The sequence below is a fragment of the Leptonotus elevatus genome, chromosome 16 (assembly GCF_054856555.1).
Source record: "Leptonotus elevatus isolate MCC_2025b chromosome 16, RoL_Lele_1.0, whole genome shotgun sequence".
NCBI classification, from domain to species: Eukaryota; Metazoa; Chordata; class Actinopteri; order Syngnathiformes; family Syngnathidae; genus Leptonotus; species Leptonotus elevatus.
Window position 1 is genome coordinate 6,117,948 of NC_141254.1, and position 26,883 is coordinate 6,144,830.

The window sequence follows — 26,883 nt, forward strand, 5'->3', positions numbered from 1 at the left end:
CTCCCTCCTCGCCTCTCCCCGCCCGTCCTCCGCCTCCTTGTCCCCTCTCCCTCGTCGCCCTTCCTCCTCCTCTCCCCCTCTCCTTGCGTCCCTGCCGCTGCCCCCTGCCCTTCTTGTCGTCCCCTTCCCTCCTCCCTTCCCCTTCCCCGGTACGCCTTCCTTCCCCTCCCCTGGGCCGGGGGCTCCATCCATGGCCCGGGTCTCGGTGCTATGGGGGCCGGCGGGGGTGGCTGGGGTTTGGTGTCGTGCCCGCCCCGCTCCGGTGGGCGTCCTGACACCTCGGGCGGGACCCAGTATCCGGGGGGCGAGCCCTATCGCCCCGCCGGACGGGTCCCATATGCCCGCCGGGGTCCTGGTGGGGTGGGTGGGGGCTTGGTGGGCCGGTGCGCCTCCTGCCCCCGCCCGGTTGGGGGGGGCCCCGCTGGTCACACCTCTTAACTCACTACACTAGGTTTGCACAATACACTTTTATAGACATATAGGGCACATAACACACTTTGGGGGGTGGGGTAGGGTGGAAACACCGTCTTCACCCTACAACTCCCCTCCAATTTTAATACACCACACAACTTGTGGGTGGGGGGGGGGCTTGGGGGCCTGTGGGGGTGCCATCGGTTGGGGGCCGCAGTATAGAGCAGTGCTGCGGTCCCCTGTCCGTGTCGCCACCCCCCCCCCCCCCCGCCCTATCTATTTTTTTTAATGCACCACATACACTCAGCAACATGCTTGGGTGGCGGGTGGATCGGAGCGTGGGAATATCATTTCCATCGGCTCCGGTTCACCTGCTCCTAATTTTAATGCACCACACACACACACTTGTATATACACTGGGTGGGGTCACATTCACGGTTTAGGGGTAGAGTTCGCCAGTCCGCGAGCTGGCGGACTCAGTAACAGGGGTTAATTTTCACAAAGAACGCTGGGGTGACGACCGGGGCCTTCCCCCGCTGGGCCTGGGGTTCGGGGGTGTCGGCCGCCCTCCGGTGCCCCCATCTCCCCCTTCTGCCCCCGGTGTTCCGTCCTTCCACACGGCGGGGGGTGGGGTGGGCGCGGCTGCCCTCTCCGCTCCGCTGTCCGGCCCCTCTTCGGCGCCGGTGCCTGGGTGCGGGTGGTCCCCGGGGGCTGGGGGTCGGGGGTTGGGGGGCTGCCGGTTGGTCGGGGTGGGGTCGGGGGGGGGGGCGGCTTTGTTGGGGGGGGGGCGGTGGTGGGGGTTGCGGGGTGGGGGGGTGCTGGGGGTGGGGGGTGTCTGGGGGATTGGGGGCATGGGGGCGGCTGGGGCTGGGTTGGGGTGGGTGGCGGGGGGTGGATGGGGGGCGGGGGGTGGTGGGGGGGCGGGGGTTGGGGGCCGGTGGGGTGCCTGGTGGGCCTGCAGTGCCCCGTCCTGCTGCGTTGGGCCGGGGGCGCGGGCCGTGTTGGGGCGGGGGGCGCTCCTGCTCCTGGGTTTGCTCTCCGGCCGGTGGCCCTGGTGGGGCCCGGGGGTCGTCCTTTGGCGCTGCCGCGGCCTGGGGGGCCCTGAGGTGTTGCGCTTGCTCTGTTCCGGCGGGGGTCGACGGCTCCCCTCTTTGGTGGAGATTTTCATGCATGCCAGATCCACCACACCAGCATCTACCGAAACTCAGACACAATCTGTTTCCTCCTCAGGTTATTGAATCGGTGGAGGCTGGTGTCTCGGATCTCACGCGGCTTCGTCTGTCCTTCCTTCCTTTTCTCGGTCTCTCCGTTGGTCTCTTGAGGCCTCCCTGACTTTATGTTTTTTGGATTTGTTGGGGTCTGGATGTTTCTTGGGCTGGGGAGGAGTTCTGGTGGGGGGTGTCTGGTCGGTGCTGGATTTCACCTTCCTTGGTTTTCTTCGGTCCCCTCGGGTCTCCTGGTGTTCGATTTAGGTGAACGGTATAAGATTTTTTTTTTTCTAATAGGTTTTCTGGTGAGCTAACAAACACACGCACGCACGCACGCACACACACATACTCACCCACACACACAAAAAAAAAAAAAAAAAAAAAAGTATGTATGTATGTATGTATATATGTATATATGTATGTATATATGTGTATATATATATATATATATATATTTAAAAAAAAAAAAAAAAAAAAAAAAAAAAAAAAAAAGAGCAATGATGATGACATTTCCGAATGAACAATACTGAGCTCTTAAAAAAAAAAAAAAAAAAAAAAAAAAAAAAAAATTTCTGTTTGCGTCTTTCACTGCAGCTCTCAATGGGCATCAATTAGCCGGCAGCTTCAATTGAAAAACATTAAACATTTCTTTTTTTCTGTTCACCTCGATCATTTGTCTCCATATAAAATACAGAGATACATTTTTTTCTAAATGTACAGTATATGGTAATGTTTCAGAATGAAAAAGAGGGGGATGATGTATTCAGGGTGGTATGTCATTTCCGCTTATAGCCTGATATTTCCTGTCCGCTGTTGGTACGATATGATTGGGCTCCAAAATTCAATGCAAGTACAGCATATAAAGTGAAATATTTTATTCATAAAACGTGTCCATGTTACCCTCTGAAAAACCATTAACCACAATCTGATTCCCAAAGTCATGAAACACTCCCGCTTCAATCCTGTAGCGTGACGCCGTCACGCATGTGCGCACGCGCGCAAGCCACCGAAGGACCTCGATAAAATCTTGCAAAAACTGTTCAAAATTACAATAATATTCCACATCCTCCACTGAAAGAACTGATACCATCTTCCACTTGTTCCAGGAATCCAAGGTATACCTGGCAGCAAACGTTGCGCGTGGGCAAGCGGGTTCCCCCTTCCTCGCTCTTCTCATTGAGAACGTAGCGGGACGCTGGGATGATATTTAAGACAAAAGACTGCACAAGACCAAGTCAGCAAGCAGGGAAGAAAAAGGCAGAAGAGTAGCAGAATAGTGTCCGCCTTTTTCAAGACCAAAGAATAGAAAAGCACTAACGAAATTATTTATAGCACTAATTAAATAATTTTATAGCACTACTGAAATCATTTACCGGGAGAACAATATTCTCATGTTGGAATTTTTTTTTTATTATTATTATTATTATTAGAACGTTTGTTTCTGTTTGCCCACCTTCAATAATTTCTCTATTGTGGCGAGTACCGAAATGAACACGTTTGTCAAACCATAAATAAAACAATGCACAGCTCAAAATTTGAGATTTTAATCACAAAATCACCAGATAAAAAAAAACATTCAATGATATGCAGACTGAGGTGTGCAGCTGTCATAAATGTAGGATAGCCTACAGTATAATCTGAAATAACTGCATTACCATATGATCAGTGGCCGTATACAAACACACCAGTACTGAAAAAGACTCTTGCCTTGATAGACGAGTACAAGAGTAAAAAAAAATATATATATATATATATGATTTGTCCCATGTTGTGATAGTAATGGCACTATGTCATAAAAGTTCACATAACTGCTGGTTAGATAATGAATCTTTATTCCCCATTATAGCCCCAATTAAGTAAATTCACCAATCACACACAGAGCTACCAAAGTAATTGTAAGACCACCCTGTTTCAAACTCATGACAGATGAATCATAAGGATGCTACTGGATTACAATATCCAGAACTAGTTTATCATGCAGATGTTGGATGACAGGATATTTGTGGTCATGACTGCAGCATATACGATTGAAGTCATCCAGGTCCAGGGACAGGACAAAGGCTCCTCCGAAGTGGTGTTTTTTAATGTAATCGACCTTTGCAGCCAAGGAGAAAAAATGTTAATTGCAAACAATGTGTTCTAATCGTACCCACTATTGTTATCCTTTCATTTGAAGGATTTGTTTCTGACTGAATTAGGCTACCTTTACGTCAATCGAAGCTATGTCATCAAAGACAACACTCGTAGTTGATGAAGCCTTAAGAAGTCCTTGCAAGAAAAAGCACACCTGAAAAGAAGACCCACATTTTGAAATAACACATTCTCATTTGTTCTAACGAAAACTGCTGCTGCTCATAATTTACCTCAAAACGGGCCCAGAACCCTTTTGGTAAATCAGGAAAATAGCCTCCCACCGCTTGAATGTTACCGTGACTGTCAGTGGTGTAAGCTTCTCCAAATACCCCAATTCCCATGTTAATCTTATGGGTAGGCACTCCCGCCTTATTCCAGAAGTTCACTGCAGAAGTCTAACGTATGGGAAAAACGGTTCGGGCCAAGAAAACACAGATGGCGGTCAACATGAGCCATAAATAGATTTAGGTATAGATGGGCTTGTGCTGATTGTTACTTACCGCCTTTTGGAATGATTCGGCTGGAGAAGAGAAAGATGGTCGGCCTTTCAGAAAAACAATTTCAATATCTGACGTCATCACATTGAAGAAGTCTATGTCGCTGATGAAACACAGAAGAGCAACTGCTTAGCAAAAGAGGAAGAGGGCACATTGAGAAAATCGTTTTAAAATGCGTATTTACTCCGCAATCGCTTTGACATCGTAGCTCTGAGTAATAACTGTTGGCTCAGCAGAGACACTAACAGTCAGCAGTAGTTCATCAGATTCACTGTCGACTGCCTCCTTGTTAAATTCTTTTCGGAATTCCTACAGACAGAAAGACGTTGTGTATTGGGCACAAAGAATACAATTATTTTATCTGCTAGTGTCCTCAATAGTTGAGAATTTCAAGATCATACCTCGATGAGGAATGTAAAATATTCCCTGTATTTCTGAAAATTGTCCATTTTATTCTGCCACAAGATGTTGATCCCATCAAACATATAATTAGGATCCCTCAAAATGGAGATCGCAGACTGGATAAAAGTCGCCCTATTTGTTTGTACGGCTATGAGTTTATGGAATCTGTCGAACACAAGGAAAATACTGTTTAGTGGCAAAACAAAATAAGTTGTGTGAGGACCAAGATAGTAATCAGCTTTCCATATTGTCTTGCCATTACAAAGTCATTCATACTAACTAGAGTATAACTACAATGGGCAGCTTTACTTACAGCGGATCTGAAATCACGTTGACCTCCAAAATTGTTTTCAGATGTGGTTTACTGTTGGGCCAAACATGTTCTTTTTCAATTGCATGCACATGGTGTGGCCTGTTCTTCAGCTTCTTGAAAAGTGGGAATTTTTCTTCGTCACTAGAACTAGGGGAAATTTTAAAAGTTGAATCAATGCCGACAAAACTATATATTAGATGGGTACACAGATGTGGTTGTATGTCATCAATCTCGAAATGTCCAATCCCCTGTCGTTGGTCTGAGACGCTGTTATAGAGACACACCAGTTTTTCAGCTGAACCTGAAAGATTGTCAACATCACATGGCATTTAAATATACTGTATATTAATAATTACATTAGACATTGCAAAATTGCTCACAATATCTACAAGCCACTGCAAGAATAACTTACCCAACCACGCGGTGGTCAGACAGAGACCTGCAAATTGACATACTTATCAGAAATGGTCCAGCTTTAAACACAACCTGTTTATTTAACTTGTTCAAAAAAATGCAAAATACCTGTAAAAAGAATGATCTTGTCCATATTTTTGCTATAAAGTTACAAAAAGATCATGAAAGGTTGGGATACAAGCTTTGACTTTGACTTGACAAGAATAGATCAAATAGTTGAGTCAAGATTTTTTACCTTTTTATGGAAACGATTTAATCAGTGACCAAAGAATATCTGGAATGATTGGAGAAAAAAGGAATGGGGGGATTGGGGGAAAGAGCACAATTCCATCCATCAAAAAAAAATTATAGCACTTAATTCAGGTCACAATTGAGCTGGAGCCAATCCCAGCTAACTTTGACCCTGAACTGGTAACCACATGCAGACTAGCATTTTATCTCTCTTAAACTAAAAAATTCGGATTTCGCTTAATAGACATTATTTAAATGACTGATTAAATGAGTACATTTTTCATGATGCTTGTTAACCTCTTTATAATTGTTACCATTCGCCAAGGCTTTTCCAGTTTGGAAGCAGCATGGAAATACAACTGGCATTAGAAAGACAATTAACATACTTAGCATACATCTTTTTTCTATATTAATGGAGAAATAAACATGTTTACTTACCAAACAAAGACAGCTCTGATTGCCTCTCTATGCTGATGGGTGAGCGATGAAGAGATGGTCTCATTTATATAGTTGAACAAGGCGTGGCATTTAGGGGGATCGGTTATTCCTTCAACAAACTTACTGTTCTTTAGCCTTCATTGTCAAAATTGATTATAATTGGCCAAGCATGAAGAGTAAAAAAAAAACAGACCAACTGTAGTGTGCACAAAAGACAACCTGAGAACTGTGCTTCACCCTGATCAAAGTTCATATGAAGTGTGAATTGTTTTTAGCAGAGTCACTTTGAATTTGATTTTAGGTTTTGGCTAAAGCATTTCACAACACTTCTGTGACCTTAGTGAACCGATGAATTGTTACCGTTCAGGTCACAGCTTCTTTATTACTGTATTGCTTTTTCACCGGTCCTGTGCTTTTTGGCCATGCAGCATGGTTTCTCTGCCCAAAACTTAACTCAACCCAAGGTCATTTATAGAGTACTTTAAATAAATACATAAATAAACAAACATGAAACATATTACTAATATATTTTTCTCGATAAAATACACCAGGTGCATTCATGTATTCCAAATGGCTCCGAGGTCAGATCCTCTACTACAAGATGCTTGCTGTGAAGATGAACTTTGGGCCTCCAACACTATGGCCTTGGTCATTTTCAAGCATCCAGACTACATTTGGTCGGTCTGCATCATTTGCTTTGGGAACACCAAAGGTGTCAGTACGTGCTCTGGCGATACTGTACACAGACATGGAAAAATACAATTGTAAAATCTAAGTTTAAAAGGAAGACAACGAACTTGTCTTCATTGCTGATTGCCCATCTCTTGAACCGTATTCACAATTGGAAGAAGGTTTTGACGGTGATGATTTGACCGGTTCAATTCTCACTGGTTCAGCACGCGATTTGATGTTTGTGCTCACAAATCAACCATGGCTTTATATTTTTAACATTAGCTCCACAGTGTTATTTCATTTGACAGGTTGTCTCATCCAAATGACCAGAGCTGTGAATAAAAACAGATGTTTAATGTTATACTACTGATTATAATGCCTATTTTCCTTATATTGTCTTTAAAAAAAAAATGATAATAGATTAGATTCATGTGTTCCAGAATGGTTGCAACTTGGAGACACACCATCTGTACAACAATAAACAAAGAAATTATTTGACTAGAGATGATTCAGCAAAAGCAGCAAAAAAAACAACCTGTGCCACAACATAGCACTAGCTCATTAAGTAATTATGAAGTGCATCATCATGAAACAGTTTTGTCTTATGTAATTATTGTGAGGAAACCTTTCACTTCTTGTGACAGTGTTGACTGCCATAGTAGCCACCCAGTATTAGATGTATAAACACGTTTAGTATTGTTAGTGTGTGGTGCACTCGTCTGATTTGGGTGACAGCGTGGATTCAGTTCCCACTCAGTGATGTGTCAATGATCTGTCGGTATCTATATGTAGCCTGTGAGTGACTGGCACCCAGTCAGGGTATAGTCCACCATATCACATTTGGTCCACAAAGTCTGCTGGGATAGGCGCTAGCAACCCACAACACTGAATGGCCATGAAATATGGATGGGTGAATTTTCAATAGTGATCGGCGAGTATCTATACTAAGCATTGGTATCGGGCCAATACCTGGCCTTATTTCAAGGTATCGGTACTCACGATGGCTGTTGATACCAAAATTGCCCTCTTGTGGCCGTTTGACGATCAGGAACTAGGAAGAAGAAAATAGAAGAATAGAAAAATCACCATTCATTTCATGCAATTTTAAGGGGGGATGCTGTATATTGGAGATATAGTATGCAAGTATTTCTTTAAAATGATCTGTCATTGCTTTTTGGAGGAAATTTGTTGGTATCAAAAGTACTAGTGGTATTGGTACTTGGTATCGGTATTGGTGACAACTCAAGAGTTGGGTACTCGTACTGTTTTTGGTCTGAAAAAAAAAAGTGGTATCGAACATCCCTAATTTGTAACATTGTATAGTAAAGTCAAACTGTTTCACTGTTTGTGTAGCGAACATTATTGAGTTACTTGTGGCATGTTGAAGTCTTTTTTCCCCCCTTCATTTTACCAAGTGCCTGAGTAGTTTTTCTTAAAGTGTCCCAATATTATAGTTGAGAGAGAGAGAAAAAATTATGTTAAAGATACAGTACAATATAAAAAACAATGACATGTTAATATTATTGGGGGGAAAAACATTGTATTTGTGTTTTCAGCTTTTTCTTCAAGAGAATGTTTAAACACTGCTAGATTGGAGTTACATCCTAAACAATTCTGAATGTTATATACAATAGCCTCAACATAAATGATTATTTCATTTGTGTAGTTTTACTCTGGGTCTTTTAGTGAATGTGTTCAATTCTCATGTTTGCTAGAAGTAAAATGTGTGTCCCACAAGGGTCTGTTTCGAGCCCCATTTTATTCTCCATCAATATAAATAATTTGTGTAGGGACTTGAGGGGAAAACAAAGATTCATCTCTAAGCATATAATACTATTCTATACACTTCCGCTACATCAGTGAGTGAAGCAATTACATATCAAATTGGAAAAGCGCAAGAATTTGTCATGGTATTAAATGCTACAAAACCCAAATGAATGATTTTTAACCATTCACACACTCAAATGGGAAGTCACTTTGAAAACTCTGGGACGACATTACAATTGAGAAAGTGTCATCCTACATATGCTAGAAGTTACCTACTACTGCACTCTATTCAAATGTACAATGGTTGTCCCTCTACAATACATTTGATGATTAGAGGGGGAAAAAATATGCACTGATTTTTATTGCTAAAGCACTCTGTGGTAGATTACCCCCTTTATACATTTCAAATCTTTCTTAAACATAATAGTGTTTACAGGAAAAGGTTATCAGAAAAAATGCTATTAACTACACAATTAACAAACAGAACTTGGTAAAATTGTGTTTTTCATCATATACATTACATGTTTAGAAAGAACTTCGCCACCTTAAATCTGGAATAATTTCCACTACTCCGTACTTAAAAATATTTTAAAATCAACCATGACGGAACAATTCAAATGTTTTAAACCTGTTGCCCTTTTCTTTTTTTTGGGAGCCTGTTATGTATTTCATGCCTGTGTAATTTCCGCCGCTTTGCAGTGTGAAGAGTGTCAAACGTAGTATGCTGAAGTTGTCTTTGTGAGCGGCTTTGTTGTGTCTCATGCCTGTTGTGCAATTTTCTGCCGCCTCTTGGCCAGGACTCTCTGTGAAAAGCAAGCTCAGCACACAATGCATGTCAGATTTCTTCTTCGTGCCTTCCTATCTTTCTTCTGTCTCAGTCATGTACGTCATTACATGGGTGCCATCCTGTGCTCATACTGAGGCACCACAGTTGAATTCAATAGAGCCTGGTTAAAAATGTGTGTTACCAAAACTCTGGTTAAACTGTGTATTCCTAAGTGTTACTTGAAGCTCTGTTCTATACAATTTAATTATTTGCACCTCACTGTATTCCTTGAAAATAATTTGTACAACCACATATTTTGATTGGGACTTTTTCAGAGACTCTCCAGCGTGTCCTGAGTCGTCCCCGGGGCATACTCCCAGTGGATCCAACAAGTCCTCCAACAATAACGATCACATTGGTCGTTTTACCATGCACCAAAATATGACCAAGTGTTACATATTGTATTTTAGCGACCTTTATCGGCCATGGTAAACTGCGAAAAAATACAAAACTGAGACTCGAACCCGGATCGTCTGGTCAAAATTGGGGTTAGGATGAGGCTTTTAATGAGGTTGTACAGTACACGTTACGTCTTACATGGGACACTAATGGTTGAGATTAGGAAAAGGCACAGTGAGGTTGTAGACCGAAAACATGTAGTCAACACTAACAAAACATGTAGTTAACAATAAAAGAATCACTGGACAAATAGCTCAGTCAGATAAACACTCGTCTTTCCACCAGATGGACTGGGTTCGAGTCTCGCTTTTGAATTTTTAGCGGCAATTAACATGGCTGATAAAGGTCGCTAAACTAAAATATGTAACACTTGGTCGTATTTTGGCACCTTTTCAAAACCACCCAAGTGATCGTATTTATTGGAGGACTGTCTCGGTGGAGCACCACCAGGGAGGCATCAAGATGGCATCCTTCTAACAAGATGCCCGAGCCACCTCACCTGGCTCCTCTCAATGCAGAGGAGCACCGTCCTCACTCTGAGCCCCTCCCAGATGACAGAGAGCCTGGACACCCTGCGGTTAACAGTCGCGTTAACACAGTGCACTTCACCTCCTATTAGTCGCGCAATGTTAACTGGACATTTTCATGAATTTATAAAAAACCCAGACGCTCGGAAAGGACGTAAAAAAAAGTGGTCTCTACTCGCAAAAGAGGACGCTTGGTCACCCTCTCCAGGCCTGCGGAAGACACCAATACCGACCGTTTGTATCCAGGTTCTGGTTCTTTTGGACACGACCCACAGCTCGAGACCATAGGTAAGGGTAGGAATGTAGATTGACCGGTAAAGCGAGAGTTTGGCTTTTCAGCTCAGCTACTTAGTTCGGTGAGTAAAATTAGCACATTAGATCATTTTGCATTCATATGCTCCAAAATAGTTGAAACATGGAAACAAACCAGTATGTACAAAGCAAAAACACAAACCATTTGAGCCAAGATGTGTCAGAAAGTTTTTTTAAAACTCCATGACACCACCTCCAACTCAACTGTACTCTGAAAGCCACTGATGTATTTTGTAATAGTTGCTCATTGGATCATTTTGAAGGGCATCAACAGAAAACACACCCATGATTTAATTGTGAGATGATGATTTCACAACAGTGTTGATTGCCAAAATGTTTGATGTATACATGTTATTCTATTGTTCCACTCGCCCTGGCTTTAATGCTTTAATGGCTTTAATGAGTAAAAAAAGAAAAAAGTCACAAACCTCTACCGCTTGTCACTGGTTCTGTTCCCACTCAGTGACGATGTGAATAACTGTTTGTCTCTATACTGTGTGTGCCTTTCGATTAACCAGCAACGAATCCAGGTCCATCCCATCATTCCTCCAAAGTCAGCTGGCTCCCTCTGCGCCTACACAGGAGAAGCAAAATAGAACATTTATTCGGGGTAGGTAAAAATATGTGATATATATGTGATTCGCATTGTATGGAAGGAGACGGCATGACCAAGCAACAACAAAATGGTGACCAAATCAAGCAGCAGTGGTGTGAAGCCAGTGCTTTCAACATTGAAAACTGATGTTAGGGTTTCATCACAGGTACACTTGAAGCATGAGAGAAAGAATGTAGGATTTTTACAGAATTTATTTGTAATTTATGGTGGGAGGTAAGTATTTGGGCAAAAGTTCAACTGAATACAACTTTTTAATATAATCTTTATTGGCAATGACAGAGTTCAAATGTTTGCTGATTGATTGAATTGATACTGTGAGATAAAGTACCGAAATTTGTGTACAAGTGCAAGTCAATTTGTATACATCTAAGAGTCACAACCTAAAGAATCCAAATCTATTTTAATTGTGAGGTTCTTGATAATTAATACCAAGCCCTAAAATGGATGGATGGGTGTTTATTATATGTCAGTTAAGTCACACATTATTTTCACTGATGGTATACCAAGCTGATTACTTGTGGCCTGCTGTTTTTTTTGTCTTAGTTATCTGACATGTATGAATCATTCCTTTTCACCTTTTTCTTGAGAATGGTCAAGTGAGCTGTACCACGAGTACCTACAATAATAGTGTGAAGTTGTGAACCATAAATATACTAGTACAAACTATGACACAAAACAATTTAATATTTCTAACTCATTTTACATTACCTTCAAAAATGGTGGCATACAGATTATTTGCTGTTTAGGGGGGGGGTGCACCAAAAATGCACATATACATGCTGCAAAGAGTCTTATGTAACTGATATACAAAAGCTTCTCTTGATTGAGCTGTAGCCCTTCAACATACTTGCTTGGCTCAAACCACTATCTTGCTTTCCTCTTTAGAAATGGCTTTGGCGTCATCTTGTGGCATCTTAGGGCATTTCAGAAGCACAATAGCAATAGCTGGGCTTAGTTTCAACAGAAGCTCAACTACATCTGTGTCGATTTATAGGCCCACCCCACATACACAAATAATAGATGTGATTTTTGGATTTTGCAGTGTCAGGGGCTGCCACAGCAAGTCATTAGCACATTTTTTGGGGCCGTTTTCTTCTGGATGCCCAGTGGCTGGGTATTGGAGCACTATATTGCCAAGAAAGTAATTTTGTTATTTGGCGAAGATAGATATTTGTTTTGAATTACAGGCCATTCTCCAGCCAACCATTTTCCATAACACTTATACACATTAAGGTTTTGTGGGTCAGTCTGTTCCAGCTGATTTTGGGCGAAAAGAGGGGTAGATCTTCGACTGGTTGCCAGCCAATCACAGACACATATAAATTTACACAACCATTACCACCTAACGTCTTCATTTAACCTAAGAAATGAACTCAACATGCAAGTTTTTGGAATGCTGAGAGCTGAAGGATCCGGCGAAAGCCAAGCAAGCAGACTGTGCTAACCACTTGTCTATCATGCCGCTGGACAAACTTTCTATTGATAATTGTTTTGTCTTATTTATAAAAATAAACTGGTATTTCCAAGACCTATGTGGCTTCATTAAGTATTATGGTTATCTAACTTGTCCTCCATGAAGTCCATCTTCATCATTTTGCAATATAGCAAAGTTACACATTGTTCATTGTATCATGTCTCAATCTCATGAGCAAAGCCAGGGCTTTCTGTTGTAACACAGTGACAAATAAAAAATTGTTTTAGCTGCGGCCTACTTTATTTCGGTGAGTGGGAAAAGGCACTGAGCTACTTCCTGTTATATCGCTTAGCAACCAAATCCAAGCGAGAGTAACATTTTACTTGTTTTTAAATATATTTCATAGTTGTACTTTTATACTTTTACGTAAAGGAATTTAATTGATACTTCAACTTTTACAAGGGTGTTTCCTCCACAAGTATCTGCACTTCTAATTGTGTGGAGTTTGAGTACTTTTGACACCTGTTAATGAATATAGATGTGTAAGACTCTTGAGATAAGGTGGCTTCAGTCAAGTCAGGACATCTGCAGTTTTAGTTGTTTCTGAATCTTTTAAAAATATGTTTGGTGTCATCTCTGGCGTAAACGGACGTTAAAATATAAAGAACAAATTCATTTTGCAGGGATCATGAAGTAGACACAAGGTAGTTGCGTTAGTGGGCCACAAGATGATGTGGTGCGTCGGATCGGATCATGAAGTAGACACAAGGTAGTTGCGTTAGTGGGCCACAAGATGATGTGGTGCGTCGGATCGCGTACAGTAGCTCTGCAGTATTGCTAGTTCATCCTCCAACAACAGGGTTCAACTAGACTCATCAGACCACATCAGAGGTGTCAAATTCAGGTCCAGAAAGTGAAACCCTTGACACAGTTTGGCTTTTGACACAGGTATTTCTACTCAACTGGCAGGTGGAGTGGTTCAATAGAAGCACCTGTGGCTAAAGCCAAACTGTGACAGGTGTTACTCTCTGGACCTGGATTTGACACATCTCGGTCTCAATACCTTTTTCCTAAACTCCCAATCAAAATAAGTGTTGTTTTCCAATAGCATTACTTTTAAATATTTATTTTGTTGAAGTTAGACACGTTCTCTTTACTTTGATCATGAGGAAATACTCTTGACAATTCTGAGCTTACTTCACAAGTCAAAATGGCGGTCAACTCTGTGAAAGGAAGCACACAGCTCATTGAAAAGCATTGGAATTTGAATTGTTGTCATCTGATTTGTGAGGATTATTTTTTTATTTAAAAATTTGACAACATTTAATTTGATTACTATAAGTCTGGTTTGTATGCTAATCACAGGCAAAAGCAATACACTACGCCGTTTGTTTTTTTTACCGTGTAAAGAAAGCATTTGCATTGCAGAAATGATCAGAAATGCCCCGATGTTCGGAATTGTCAATACATTCTATTCAACATTTGAAAACGGCCTTAAAAGTTTATTTGGATCACCAACCCAATCCTCTAGTTATTAGATGATGGTTCCTTACTTTTAATAAGTGGACAGTGTTACCAGCTCAATAGTAGTTGTTGGAATGCATTTAATAGACCACTGTACTTAAATTTTGTTTTGCTTGAAGCAGGACAATACTTTAATATATTCAAAAGTTGTTCGACCAATATGGCCGTTTAGGAAATATAGCTACTCACGGATTTAGCACAAGTTAAAGTTCGGCTAGAAATCGATTGAATGTTATCTCTCGGGTGCTTATACGTATACAATATTTGTTTAATTAAATTTAGACAGCGACTTCATGGGGCAGCCAGTGCACTGCGGATGTTGCAAAATAAATTAACTAGACATCGATAAAACTATTAAAAACCTCACACGTACATGCTTTAAAGAAAACAATACATACACTCTATGACAACTGTTGTCTTACATTCGGGACTGAATAAAGCCAACAAGCGCGTAATAAAACCTCACGATACGCTCACTTAGTCACTCACTACCTTTAAATCAAACACTTTCGTTGGTGTTTATTTTTTTATGACGATTACGTGACGAACGTATTAAATATCAACACATTAGCACATGATGCGGTAAAAGTACACTATCGCCTACCTTGTCAGGAGGAGGTAAACCAGACTGGTTCATATAGAGACAAATTCAACCATTTCCGGCCTGGACGTGTCCGGTGATATTGATTGTAAGCACATTGCGAACTTTTACAACCGCCAGTTTTGTTATACAGTACACACTATATACACTGTATAATTTGAGACGTGCAATCTTATTTTGTTCAATGAGAAGTCCAACATTAGACTTATACTGGATATTCATGGGGGAAATCAACAAGGTTATTTCAATAATGCAAAGTTTTGTCCCAAAAAACAAACAAAACATGCATTATGGAGTAGTAAGACGTTATTTTAAATCTGCCGATTTTAGATATATGGTAGGCTACAGACTGTGCATTTCTTTGTAACTTAAAGACATTTTTGATACACTGTTTAAAATTTTTTTTGACACAATCTAATTTTATTGAAGAATGGTATATCCAAACTTTTGACCTGTGTTGGACAAACATGGCGAAATACACCGCATGGATATGGAATTCAGCAACATTATATGTAGCATTTCTTTTCTTTCTTTATTTTTAATCTCGCACCCACAAATGTATCTTCAATAATAATCTTATCTACTAAATTTTAAAATAAAAAGAAGAAAAACGCTGCTTGATAAAATCTGAAAAAAATCTTGTGTGGATGAATACATATAAAGCGGGGAAGCTATGCATATTTACAATAACATGACAATTAACATGGAACAGCTAACATATATTAAAAGTATTGTCCAATTAATATTACTATGATAATACTAAATACTGGCACAATCTGGCCGATTGTTATACTGTATTGCTCTCTCTGTGGTGGAGGGGAAATTCATTGATGACCCCAGAGAACTTTATAAACATATCAAAATTACTAATATTGTCCAGAGCATAGGAAAGGAAAAGTGAAGATAAAAGAGGAGGGAAAATGAGAAAAAAGGTCAAGTTGTTACTGCTTTTAATTTATCCAATTAGATGTCACAACAGTACGTCAATCACATGATTTGTTTTACTAAAGATAGTCATGAAATGTGCCATTTTGTATTTCAAATTATGTGACATGTTAACTTGTAAATTAAAGGCAATACAGAAAAAAATTAGGAGCCCACGTAGTATCACTAGAGGTAGAACACCATAGTTTGAAAATTGTTGCTTTTGACTTTGAAGGGTCCACTGTTTTGGTTAATAACTGAGTGAAGCAAATTGACAGTGTTCTGTATTTGATTTCCTTTTTAAAGGAAGGATCCTGTGTATATTTTTTGCTGTAAATTATTCAGTGGAATGTTACACATTTTGCTGGCCTCTTCACTTTTCTTTTGAAGTTTAAACAGTTTAGTGCATTAAACTAGGCTAAGACTACGGATAATCAGCACTTCATAGTCACAGAAAACGTATCCAATGTTATTCTATGAGTTATTCTATACTGTCATACTCCACAGGACACAATCAAAGATTTTTTTTCTTCATAGGTGTAAACATGCAAATCTTCATGAAGACCCTTACTGGGAAGACTACTGTTCTTCAGGTTGAGGTTACTGACACAATAGAAGATGTGAAGACCAAACTCCAGGACAAGAAAGGTATTCCCCCTGACCATCAGAGGCTGATCTTCGCTGGCAAGCAACTGCAAGAAGGCCGCACCCTCTCTGACTATAATATTCAGACGGACTCCACACTCCACCATGTCCTACATTTACGAGGAGGCATGCAGATCTTTGTAAAGACCCTCACTGGCAAAACAATCACCCTTGAAGTAGAGGGCAATGATACGGTTGAGAATGTCAAAGCAAAAATTCAGGACAAAGAAGGTATTCCCCCTGTTCAGCAGAGGCTGATTTTTGCAGGCAAACAGTTGGAAGACGGCCGCACCCTCTCTGACTACAACATTCAGAAAGAGTCCACCCTCCATCTTGTCCTGCGTCTAAGAGGTGGAATGCAGATCTTTGTGAAGACTCTAACTGGCAAAACAGTCACACTTGAGGTTGAGGGCTGTGACACTGTTGAGAATGTCAAAGCCAAAATCAAGGACAAAGAAGGCATTCCCCCTGTTCAGCAGAGGCTGATCTTTCCAGGCAAACAGTTGAAAGATGGCCGCACCCTCTCTGACTATAACGTTCAGAAAGAGTCCACCCTCCATCTTGTCCTGCGTCTACGAGGTGGAATGCAGATCTTTGTGAAGACCCTCACTGGCAAAACAGTCACACTTGAGGTTGAGGGCAGTGACACTGTTGAGAATGTCAAAGCCAAAATCCAGGACAAAGAAGGTATTCCCCCTGACCAGCAGAGGCTGATCTTTGCAGGCAAACAGTTGGAAGACGGCCGCACCCTCTCTGATTACAACATTCAGAAAGAGTCCACCCTCCATCTTGTACTGCGTCTACGAGGTGGAATGCAGATCTTTGTGAAGACCCTCACTGGCAAAACAGTCACACTTGAGGTTGAGGGCAGTGACACTGTTGAGAATGTCAAAGCCAAAATCCAGGACAAGGAAGGTATTCCCCCTGACCAGCAGAGGCTGATCTTTGCAGGCAAACAGTTGGAAGACGGCCACACCCTCTCTGACTACAACATTCAGAAAGAGTCCACCCTCCATCTTGTCCTGCGTCTACGAGGTGGAATGCAGATCTTTGTGAAGACCCTCACTGGCAAAACAATCACACTTGAGGTTGAGGGCAGTGACACTGTTGAGAATGTCAAAGCCAAAATCCAGGACAAGGAAGGTATTCCCCCTGACCAGCAGAGGCTGATCTTTGCAGGCAAACAGTTGGAAGACGGCCGCACCCTCTCTGACTACAACATTCAAAAAGAGTCCACCCTCCATCTTGTCCTGCGTCTACGAGGTGGAATGCAGATCTTTGTAAAGACCCTAACTGGCAAAACAGTCACACTTGAGGTTGAGGGCAGTGACACTGTTGAGAATGTCAAAGCCAAAATCCAGGACAAAGAAGGTATCCCCCCTGATCAGCAGAGGCTGATCTTTGCAGGCAAACAGTTGGAAGACGGCCGCACCCTCTCTGACTACAACATTCAGAAAGAGTCCACCCTCCATCTTGTCCTGCGTCTAAGAGGTGGAATGCAGATCTTTGTGAAGACCCTCACTGGCAAAACAGTCACACTTGAGGTTGAGGGCAGTGACACTGTTGAGAATGTCAAAGCCAAAATCCAGGACAAGGAAGGTATTCCCCCTGACCAGCAGAGGCTGATCTTTGCAGGCAAACAGTTGGAAGACGGCCGCACCCTCTCTGACTACAACATTCAGAAAGAGTCCACCCTCCATCTTGTCCTGCGTCTACGAGGTGGAATGCAGATCTTTGTGAAGACCCTAACTGGCAAAACAGTCACACTTGAGGTTGAGGGCAGTGACACTGTTGAGAATGTCAAAGCCAAAATCCAGGACAAAGAAGGTATCCCCCCTGATCAGCAGAGGCTGATATTTGCAGGCAAACAGTTGGAAGACGGCCGCACCCTCTCTGACTACAACATTCAGAAAGAGTCCACCCTCCATCTTGTCCTGCGTCTAAGAGGTGGAATGCAGATCTTTGTGAAGACCCTCACTGGCAAAACAATCACACTTGAGGTTGAAGGCAGTGACACTGTTGAGAATGTCAAAGCCAAAATCCAGGACAAGGAAGGTATTCCCCCTGACCAGCAGAGGCTGATCTTTGCAGGCAAACAGTTGGAAGACGGCCGCACCCTCTCTGACTACAACATTCAGAAAGAGTCCACCCTCCATCTTGTCCTGCGTCTACGAGGTGGAATGCAGATCTTTGTGAAGACCCTAACTGGCAAAACAATCACACTTGAGGTTGAGGGCAGTGACACTGTTGAGAATGTCAAAGCCAAAATCCAGGACAAAGAAGGTATCCCCCCTGATCAGCAGAGGCTGATCTTTGCAGGCAAACAGTTGGAAGACGGCCGCACCCTCTCTGACTACAACATTCAGAAAGAGTCCACCCTCCATCTTGTCCTGCGTCTAAGAGGTGGAATGCAGATCTTTGTGAAGACCCTAACTGGCAAAACAGTCACACTTGAGGTTGAGGGCAGTGACACTGTTGAGAATGTCAAAGCCAAAATCCAGGACAAAGAAGGTATCCCCCCTGATCAGCAGAGGCTGATCTTTGCAGGCAAACAGTTGGAAGACGGCCGCACCCTCTCTGACTACAACATTCAGAAAGAGTCCACCCTCCATCTTGTCCTGCGTCTAAGAGGTGGAATGCAGATCTTTGTGAAGACCCTCACTGGCAAAACAGTCACACTTGAGGTTGAGGGCAGTGACACTGTTGAGAATGTCAAAGCCAAAATCCAGGACAAAGAAGGTATTCCCCCTGACCAGCAGAGGCTGATCTTTGCAGGCAAACAGTTGGAAGACGGCCGCACCCTCTCTGACTACAACATTCAGAAAGAGTCCACCCTCCATCTTGTCCTGCGTCTAAGAGGTGGAATGCAGATCTTTGTGAAGACCCTAACTGGCAAAACAGTCACACTTGAGGTTGAGGGCAGTGACACGGTTGAGAATGTCAAAGCCAAAATCCAGGACAAGGAAGGTATTCCCCCTAACCAGCAGAGGCTGATCTTTGCAGGCAAACAGTTGGAAGACGGCCGCACCCTCTCTGACTACAACATTCAGAAAGAGTCCACCCTCCATCTTGTCCTGCGTCTAAGAGGTGGAATGCAGATCTTTGTGAAGACCCTAACTGGTAAAACAGTCACACTTGAGGTTGAGGGCAGTGACACTGTTGAGAATGTGAAAGCTAAAATCCAGGACAAAGAAGGCATTCCTCCTGAGCAACAGAGGTTGATCTTTGCTGGTAAACAATTGGAAAATGGCCGCACCCTCTCTGACTATAACATCCAGAAGGAATCCACCCTCCATCTTGTCCTGCGTCTCAGAGGGGGGATGCAGATCTTTGTGAAAACCCTCACTGGCAAGACCATCACTCTCGAAGTGGAGACCAGTGACACAGTTGAAAATGTCAAGGCCCAAATTGAAGGCAAAGAAGGCATTCCCCCTGACCAGCAGAGGTTGATCTTTGCTGGCAAGCCACTGGAAGATGACCATACCCTTTCTGACTACAATATCCAGAAGGAGTCCACCCTCCACCATGTCCTGCGTTTGAGAGGTGGAATGCAGATCTTTGTGAGCACCATAACTGGTAAGACCATCGCTCTTGAGGTTGAGGGCAGCAATACTGTTGAAACTGTCAAATCCAAAATTGAGGACAAGGAAGGCTTTCCCCCAGATGAACAAAGGCTGATCTTGGGTGTAAGGCAACTGGAAGATGACCACACCCTCTCTGACTATGAAATCAAAAAAGAGCATTCACTTAATCTTGTCTCGCGTCTACAAGGTGGCATGCGGATCTTTCTGAAGGCCTACCCTTCTGGCGTAACCATCCCCCTTGAAGTCAAGAACAGTGACACAATTGCTAATGTCAAAACCAAAATCTATTTACAAGAACGCATTCCCCCTGAAGAACAAAGGTTGATATTGGCTGGAAATATGTTAGCAGATAATAGCACCGTCTTTGACTGTAACATTCAGAAAGAATCCACCCTCAATATTGCCCTGCGTCTCGGAGGTGGCGTGCCGATCTTTCTGAAGACCCCTTCTGGTAAAACCATCACCCTTATGGTCATGGGCTGTCACACAATTGATTATGTCAAAGTCAAAATCTATTTCAAGGAAGGCATTCCCCCTACGGTACAGAGGTTGATATTTGCTGGAGAGCTATTAGTAGGTAATCGCACCGTCTTTCAATATAACATTAAGAAAGAATCCACCCTCTTTCTTGGCCTGCATCTCAGAGGTGGAATGCAGATCTTTGTAAAGACCCTAACTGGCAAGACAATCACTCTTGAGGTTGAGGGCAACGATACTGTTGAGAATGTAAAAGCCAAAATTCAGGACAAGGAAGGTATTCCACCTAACCAGCAGAGGTTAATATTTGCAGGAAAGCAATTAGAAAATGGCCGCACCCTCTCTGACTACAACATCCAGAAGGAGTCCACCCTTCATCTTGTCCTACGTCTGCGAGGTGGCATGCAGATATTTGTGAAGACCCTCACTGGCAAAACCATCACCCTTGAGGTTGAGGAAAATGACACAGTTGAGAATGTCAAAGCCAAAATCCAGGACAAGGAAGGCATTCCCCCTGAACAACAGAAGTTAATATTTGCTGGAAAGCAATTAGAAGATGGCCGCGCCCTCTCTGACTACAACATCGAGAAAGAGTCAACCCTCCATTTTGTCCTGCGTTTGTGAGGTGGGCAAAAGAGTAACTCAGGATTCCGTGCTTAATCCTCTCAATCTAATATGTATGAGTTGCTAACCCGTGGGTGGTATTTTATTTTGAAATAGCCTGGTCAGAACCATTAGATAGCCCAAAATTGGTGCCAATACCACCACGGGGTTTTAAATGTGATTGAATAAAAGATTAAACTCACTGACAGGTCCATTCTAATTTATTTGGTATGTGTGGTATTGAGATTTACAGAGGACAGTTTATTGTTGGATATGTTTATGCCTTTGAGAACCGCTGCAAAACCTGAGTACTATTGAAACTTTACTGGTGGCTACTTGAAGCTTCAGTGCTTTAAAGTGTAGAATTTCTATTTTTTAATGTGCAGTAATTTTAAAAACCCACTATAAATGGTCTGTCATCAATGTATACAGTTTTTTTTAAATATAATCGTAGGCATAGTAGTAATATTACATAATAGGTCCCTTACAGGAAGCAAACATGTTTCGCTAGATTTCACCGCCATCATATGGATGCCCGAAGAAGAACTTAGTAATTGGTGGTAGGCTTGCGAAGGATGGTATTTCTGAGGCAGTAAGAGTACAGATGCTTGAATATAATGTTAGTCAAATACAAGTAGCTGAGTACTGTCCACGTTTGCTTATAGGTTAGGTTATCTTGTAAAACATTCAATAGGGTTCTGTAGCTCTATAGTAATTTTCACATCTAAGCACTAAGCAGCAGTTTATGAGGTATTTTTCTTTTTCTTTTCTTTTTTTAGATTTTTTTTTTTTTTTTTTTTTACAGGTACTAGCTATTGATCGTATGTTTACACTGGTAGGCTTCAAATCTTGAAATAAAAATCGTGACTTCAATGTGTTCAGTTTTCGTGACAACATGAGATGAGCTAGCTAGCTAGCACCGGATTACGAGCTATGTTCGTACAATAAATCTTACCTTCATACTAAAACTTCTTTCTTTCTGCCCACTTGGAGTGCTCTGCATGTCAACCAGCGTTTAAGCTGTTCCACAGTGTTCGTATATTGAACCATGTTGAAATTTTCACGCCTGGGACGTCCTCTTCTTCCAAAATGACGCGTAAACTGGTATGGCTACTCTGTTTAGAATTGCGGACTTGTGCATGGGCGTCATTTGAGTTCAACCCACAGTCGTTCGCTCAACCAATGAGGTTGAGCTTTAGCCCGCCCAAATCCTCCAGAGCCCGCCCTCTTCTACGAGTACAAATCAGGGCGCTCTACAAGTACGAATCAGTTTTGCACCCTTTGTAGCGAGATAAATGGTGCAAAACTCACATCACTGGACAGCAGCAGAAAAACCACTTGTGACTCCTAGTGGCGACTTCTTTGACTACACGTCATTTCTACAGGTACAAATCACAACTTTTACAGATACAAATTTACACTTTTTGTACAGATACAAAAAAAAATTGTACAGGAAATCATGACTTTTACAGGTACAAATTTGTTTTTACAGATACAAATTTGTTTTACACATACAAAAAAAATGTTACAGGTACAATTTTTTTTTTACAGATACACTTTTTTTTACAGGCACAAATCACGACTTTTACATAGTTTTTTCTACAGGTACAAAACATTTTTACAAGTTAGTTTTGCACCATATTTACCTCCATATAATGGGCTTTGCACAATCCACTACTTCTTGAATTTAATACTATTTCATACTGATTAATCCAGGTGGGTCATTGTCATCATGGTTACTGAGGTCAAACACATCTATCCAGGAGACAGGAGTGATACTTTCTCACAGGAGTGATACTTTTTCATTATTTTTTTTTCCATTCACTCACAAACGCGCACATACAAACATGGTCTCCCAAGCGAGAAAGCGAACCCACGCCAACCTGCATTGGAGCCTAGTGACTGTACCAATCCGCCACCTGGAGTTCAGGAAGTAGTGGATTTGTGCAAAGAGCCCATTGCTACCACTATGATTCCACAAGAATGATGCATAACATAATATATCATTGTAAACAATTTAGTAAGATGTTTCAAATCACGTTAGAAAGGGTTGTAATTTTTGTTTTTGTTTCCTTACATGTTTATGAATGTCAATTTCTACGCTGATTTCTTAAAAATGCATATTATATATGATACTAAGTTGTTTTTAAAGCGTTTTAGCAACGCGTCGGTTGGCGTTACCTGCACTGGTGTTGACGGATGTTCCTAATATATTGACAATTAGAATTCGTTTGTGGAACGAAAATGACTGTTTTTGAAACAACCCATCTAAAACGATTGTTTGCAGTAATATATCAAACGACACTATTTCTTGATAGGTAATAGTAATATATCAAACGACACTATTTCTTGATAGGTAATAGTTTTTGCCCAAAATAGTAATATATCAAACGACACTATTTCTTGATAGGTAATAGTTTTTGCCCAAAGTTGCATGATAGGACACAAGGCGATTTATGTACAGGCAGTTGTTTGGGCAGCTCTCGGTAAGGGTCCTTGGACTGGAGGTGACATTCAGTCGGCTAGCTGCAGACGGTCAAACAGCGTGCGTCTATTACCGTCTCAAAATGGCACAGGCAGTGCAAAAGCTGGTTACTAAAGTACCAACTTTGGTTGGCGGTAAGTTTTTGTTGTTTTTTTGTTTAATAATGCGTCTCCGCTTATGATTCGCTATTAGGTTTATCCATGTCCGTTGAGTTAGCTCGACCAAGATCGTCTGGTCGATAACTGAATAAATTGTGGCAAAGTAGTTTACGAGTTGACGCGCAATGTAGTTGCCACAAGTCTTTTTTTCATGATTCAATTGGTCGTTGCGGATGATCATTTACGGTGGGAAGCTCAGCGCTAACGTTAGCATTGCTAGCCGGGTTCTGTGCATTACCTGTCGTGTATGCTAATCGTGTATGCTCATCTCTCAGCCGCTGTCACCTATTCCAAACCTCGGCTAGCAACCTTCTGGTATTACGCCCGCGTTGAACTTGTTCCACCCAGCCCAGCCGAGATTCCCAAGGCCATCGAGGGGGCATCCAACATCATCAAGGCTTTCCAGGCAGGCCGCCTTGGACAGACAACAGTGAAGGTGCGTTCAAGTGCCAGAGTAAAATACTCTTATTATTGAAAGAGACTGGTGTTTGTATTGTTAACAGCAATGCCACCCATACCATCTGGACGCCTGCACAATGTGAGATCCTATGTAAGAGCTGTGTCAGTTTTTACAGTGATCGCAAAGCACATAAACAAAAGACCCTGTCGAGAGCTGCCGGGTGAAGTTTTTGATTGAATTGTAATGCGGATTGTGTTTTTGCTTAATTTGTAGTTGCGTTCAAGTGGCTCATTTGTGCTATTATAACAGCATTATATTCCTTGGGAGTCGCCAACCTTCACCTATTCAGTAAATTTAGTACTCCACACTTTATGTAAAAAAATCTTCAGGATCCCACATAATAAATTATAATGTACATAAGTATTCACAATTTCACAGCTTTTTCCATGCACCTTAAAACAGCTGAAGGGCATCATGCTATACATCTTGCTTCCAGTCCTCTTGTGGCATATCCAGTTCATTGGACATGACTTGGAAAGCATAGACCTGTCTGTATTAGATCCCACAGTTATGCATGTCAGAGCACAAATCATGCGTGAAATCAAAAGGAATTGTGTGTAATTTTTAAATGATTGTCTTGAGGTTACTGCTGCTGCTTTGGAGGTCAAAATGAGCACAGAGCTTGCCATCAAACGTAAATGGAAGAAATTTCCCCCCACCCCCACATTTTCGTAATTGAGAATTTTGAGGTAACAATTATTCCGTTTTGAAATTAAAGTTGTAACCTAAAACATATTTCAGTACGGTAAATATATTGTTTGGCCAGTAATATGTAGACACAGTGTTCTCAAAATTCACAACTTGTATTATTTGAAAGAAAGACAGCGTGCTTTTTTTTTTCTTGGGAAAAAAAAGTGGACAATCACTGCAGCCCAAGTCCACCAGAGACAGTTATCGGGCAATGTGGGAAATAACAGTAATTATGTGTAGTTGTCTTGCACCTGCCTAACAGTTCTGAATAGGGGTGTTAGAAAAAATCGATTTGGCAATATATCGTGATATTACAGCGTGCAATTCTCGAATTGATTCGAAATGTGGCCGAATCGATTTTTAAAAATTATTTTATGGAAATATTCAACAAAACTTCTTACTTAGGGTTAGGATTCACACATTAAGCATGGAAGAATGTTATATTAATGGAACATTAAGCCTTGATATTTTATTTCAGTGCTGTTCAAACATGATACAGACTGCAACCTGTTAAATGCAGTGGCTCGTGTTCAGATAAATAAATACATTTTCATAAAAATCTTGCAGTGTACATGTACAAGTTTACTGATTAGTATTTTCTAAATTTGAGTTAAAAATCGCAATAATCAATTTATAGATTCGCATCGGGATTAATCGGTATCGAATCGTGACCTATGAATCGTGATACAAATCGAATCGCCAGGTACTAGGCAATTCACACCCCTAGTTCTGAAGTTTTTAATTTGAATCATTGGTGCTCTTGCTTCTTTCGTCATTCCAAAATCATGCAAATCATTTCACTTTCATGAGCCCAAAAACACCAGATATGTCTAAAATTGTGTCTTCTTTAGCATATTCAGTATTGGAGTAATTAAAATGAATCACTGAATAAATTACATTTTGATAATTTAATATTTTAACAGGGAATTAGTAAAGATGTCGTTTTACATTTTTAAAATAATCCTCCCAATAAGATAAGGACGGGCCGTTTGGGTATGTTTTTCAGAGGCCTAAAATTGAGCACATCTGACATTTACTTTGAAGCTTGTGATTTGTGTTCTGTCTTAATCAATCTTATTTTTTTGATACATTGATCGAGCAAAATGTTAAATTATTAATCTGAATGTGTTTTTCCGTCTTTACAGGATGCTATAAGGAATGGGCTGGTGGCTACGGAAGTACTGATGTGGTTTTACATTGGAGAGTGCATTGGAAAAGGAGGAATTGTTGGCTATGATGTCTGAACTTTTGGACTGTCGTTTTTCTTTTCCTCTTGAGCATTGTATGCTCTACGTCCTACAAAATGTTTGGGAACAATAAACGGATATCTATTATTACAAAAACAAATGTTTTCTCCTCATGGTCTCTAATGATGTAGTGACCCTGTGCTAGGTGTCAAATTTCCAAGTTCCAAGTATACATTATAATTTGTGAAGCAGATATTTTATGCTTTCTAGATAATGTATTTGCATGTACAGTTCCTGAGTAAAGTCTTGTCTAAATTCTAGGAACAACAAATGAGTTGTAGTTGATCAATTGGAATCAGAAATTACTTATGAGTAAATGTAAATACAATTGTATTCACTTAAAATGTTAAAATCAAAGTTGTCACCAGTTTTTACTGCACCCGATGTTTGGATACATTCATGGTATTTGCCACCCCAGAAACAGTCTTGGTCTTCAGACACTTGATGATCGGAATCTTTGGTATACTGTCAGCGTTCACTTCACTTGAAGGTCCGTTGTGGTGGGGTTCTTTTTTTATACACACATAGGAATGTGCTAATTGCAGTTTTTGACACAGGTGAAGCTGTAATCTAAATGGTTGAATCACATTTGATTGCAGTGGGACAAGTTGTGCAAAAAGTAGCTGACTGGATAACAGTTGATCATTCAAAAGGTTAGAGAAGGTCAAATTAAGTTTTCATGTAAAGATTATAGTGCTTTTTTGAGTTCATCCTGAAAAAATTTTCTAGGTCAGTCTGCTCCCCCACCCCCTTAAGATTGGTATGCCCCAATATTGCCAACTCATGGTTAATGTGTTAATTTGGATCAACCCACTAAATTGTAAAGCTGCATCTTAAACCCACTTTTGTGTTCAAAGAAAAGGGTATCTTTGCTGTAAATCCTACTTGTATTGCTTGTCATCAGC

General features: G+C 41.3%; 2 protein-coding genes and 1 pseudogene across 10 annotated transcripts; 2 read left to right on the forward strand and 1 right to left on the reverse strand.

Moving 5' to 3' along the window:
• Positions 1-3,141: 3,141 nt before the first annotated feature.
• On the reverse strand, positions 3,142-23,985 carry LOC147160461 (acidic mammalian chitinase-like). Of its 8 annotated transcripts, XM_086058032.1 has the most exons (14): positions 14,709-14,824; positions 10,979-11,124; positions 6,048-7,770; positions 5,924-5,968; positions 5,614-5,652; positions 5,487-5,518; positions 5,377-5,403; positions 4,965-5,265; positions 4,651-4,816; positions 4,434-4,558; positions 4,253-4,352; positions 3,983-4,147; positions 3,823-3,906; positions 3,142-3,714 (listed from the first exon to the last, which is right to left on the reverse strand). In XM_086058032.1, the coding sequence occupies exons 6-14, from the start codon at positions 5,509-5,511 to the stop codon at positions 3,562-3,564; spliced, it is 1,146 nt and encodes a 381-aa protein (XP_085914158.1). In that variant the 5' UTR covers positions 5,512-5,518; positions 5,614-5,652; positions 5,924-5,968; positions 6,048-7,770; positions 10,979-11,124; positions 14,709-14,824; the 3' UTR covers positions 3,142-3,561. The 8 variants fall into 8 exon arrangements, with proteins under 8 accessions (XP_085914158.1, XP_085914160.1, XP_085914156.1 ...); XM_086058034.1 differs by lacking the exon at positions 5,924-5,968 and having other exon boundaries at positions 7,719-7,770; XM_086058030.1 differs by having other exon boundaries at positions 5,614-6,783; positions 7,719-7,770.
• On the forward strand, positions 10,990-21,140 carry LOC147160462 (polyubiquitin-A pseudogene; annotated as a pseudogene). The gene is made up of 2 exons (XR_015090411.1): positions 10,990-11,160; positions 16,167-21,140. The product of XR_015090411.1 is annotated as a polyubiquitin-A pseudogene (transcript).
• Positions 23,395-26,357, forward strand: atp5mg (ATP synthase membrane subunit g). Its single transcript, XM_086058035.1, has 3 exons — positions 23,395-23,557; positions 23,857-24,017; positions 25,877-26,357. The coding sequence occupies exons 1-3, from the start codon at positions 23,395-23,397 to the stop codon at positions 25,973-25,975; spliced, it is 423 nt and encodes a 140-aa protein (XP_085914161.1). The 3' UTR covers positions 25,976-26,357.
• Positions 26,358-26,883: the final 526 nt, after the last annotated feature.

What these genes read in the sequence shown, in the direction of transcription:
- LOC147160461 (XM_086058027.1), bottom strand. Translation starts at nt 5,511, where the DNA reads ATGGACAAGATCATTCTTTTTACAG. An exon ending in CAAGATCATTCTTTTTACAG is followed by an intron (nt 5,404 to 5,486) that starts GTATTTTGCATT and finishes GTCAATTTGCAG; the next exon opens with GTCTCTGTCTGACCACCGCG. An exon ending in CCGAATCATTCCAAAAGGCG is followed by an intron (nt 4,148 to 4,252) that starts GTAAGTAACAAT and finishes CCCATACGTTAG; the next exon opens with ACTTCTGCAGTGAACTTCTG.
- atp5mg (XM_086058035.1), top strand. Translation starts at nt 23,395, where the DNA reads ATGTACAGGCAGTTGTTTGGGCAGCTCTCGGTAAGGGTCCTTGGACTG. An exon ending in AGTACCAACTTTGGTTGGCG is followed by an intron (nt 23,558 to 23,856) that starts GTAAGTTTTTGT and finishes CTCATCTCTCAG; the next exon opens with CCGCTGTCACCTATTCCAAA. An exon ending in TTGGACAGACAACAGTGAAG is followed by an intron (nt 24,018 to 25,876) that starts GTGCGTTCAAGT and finishes CCGTCTTTACAG; the next exon opens with GATGCTATAAGGAATGGGCT.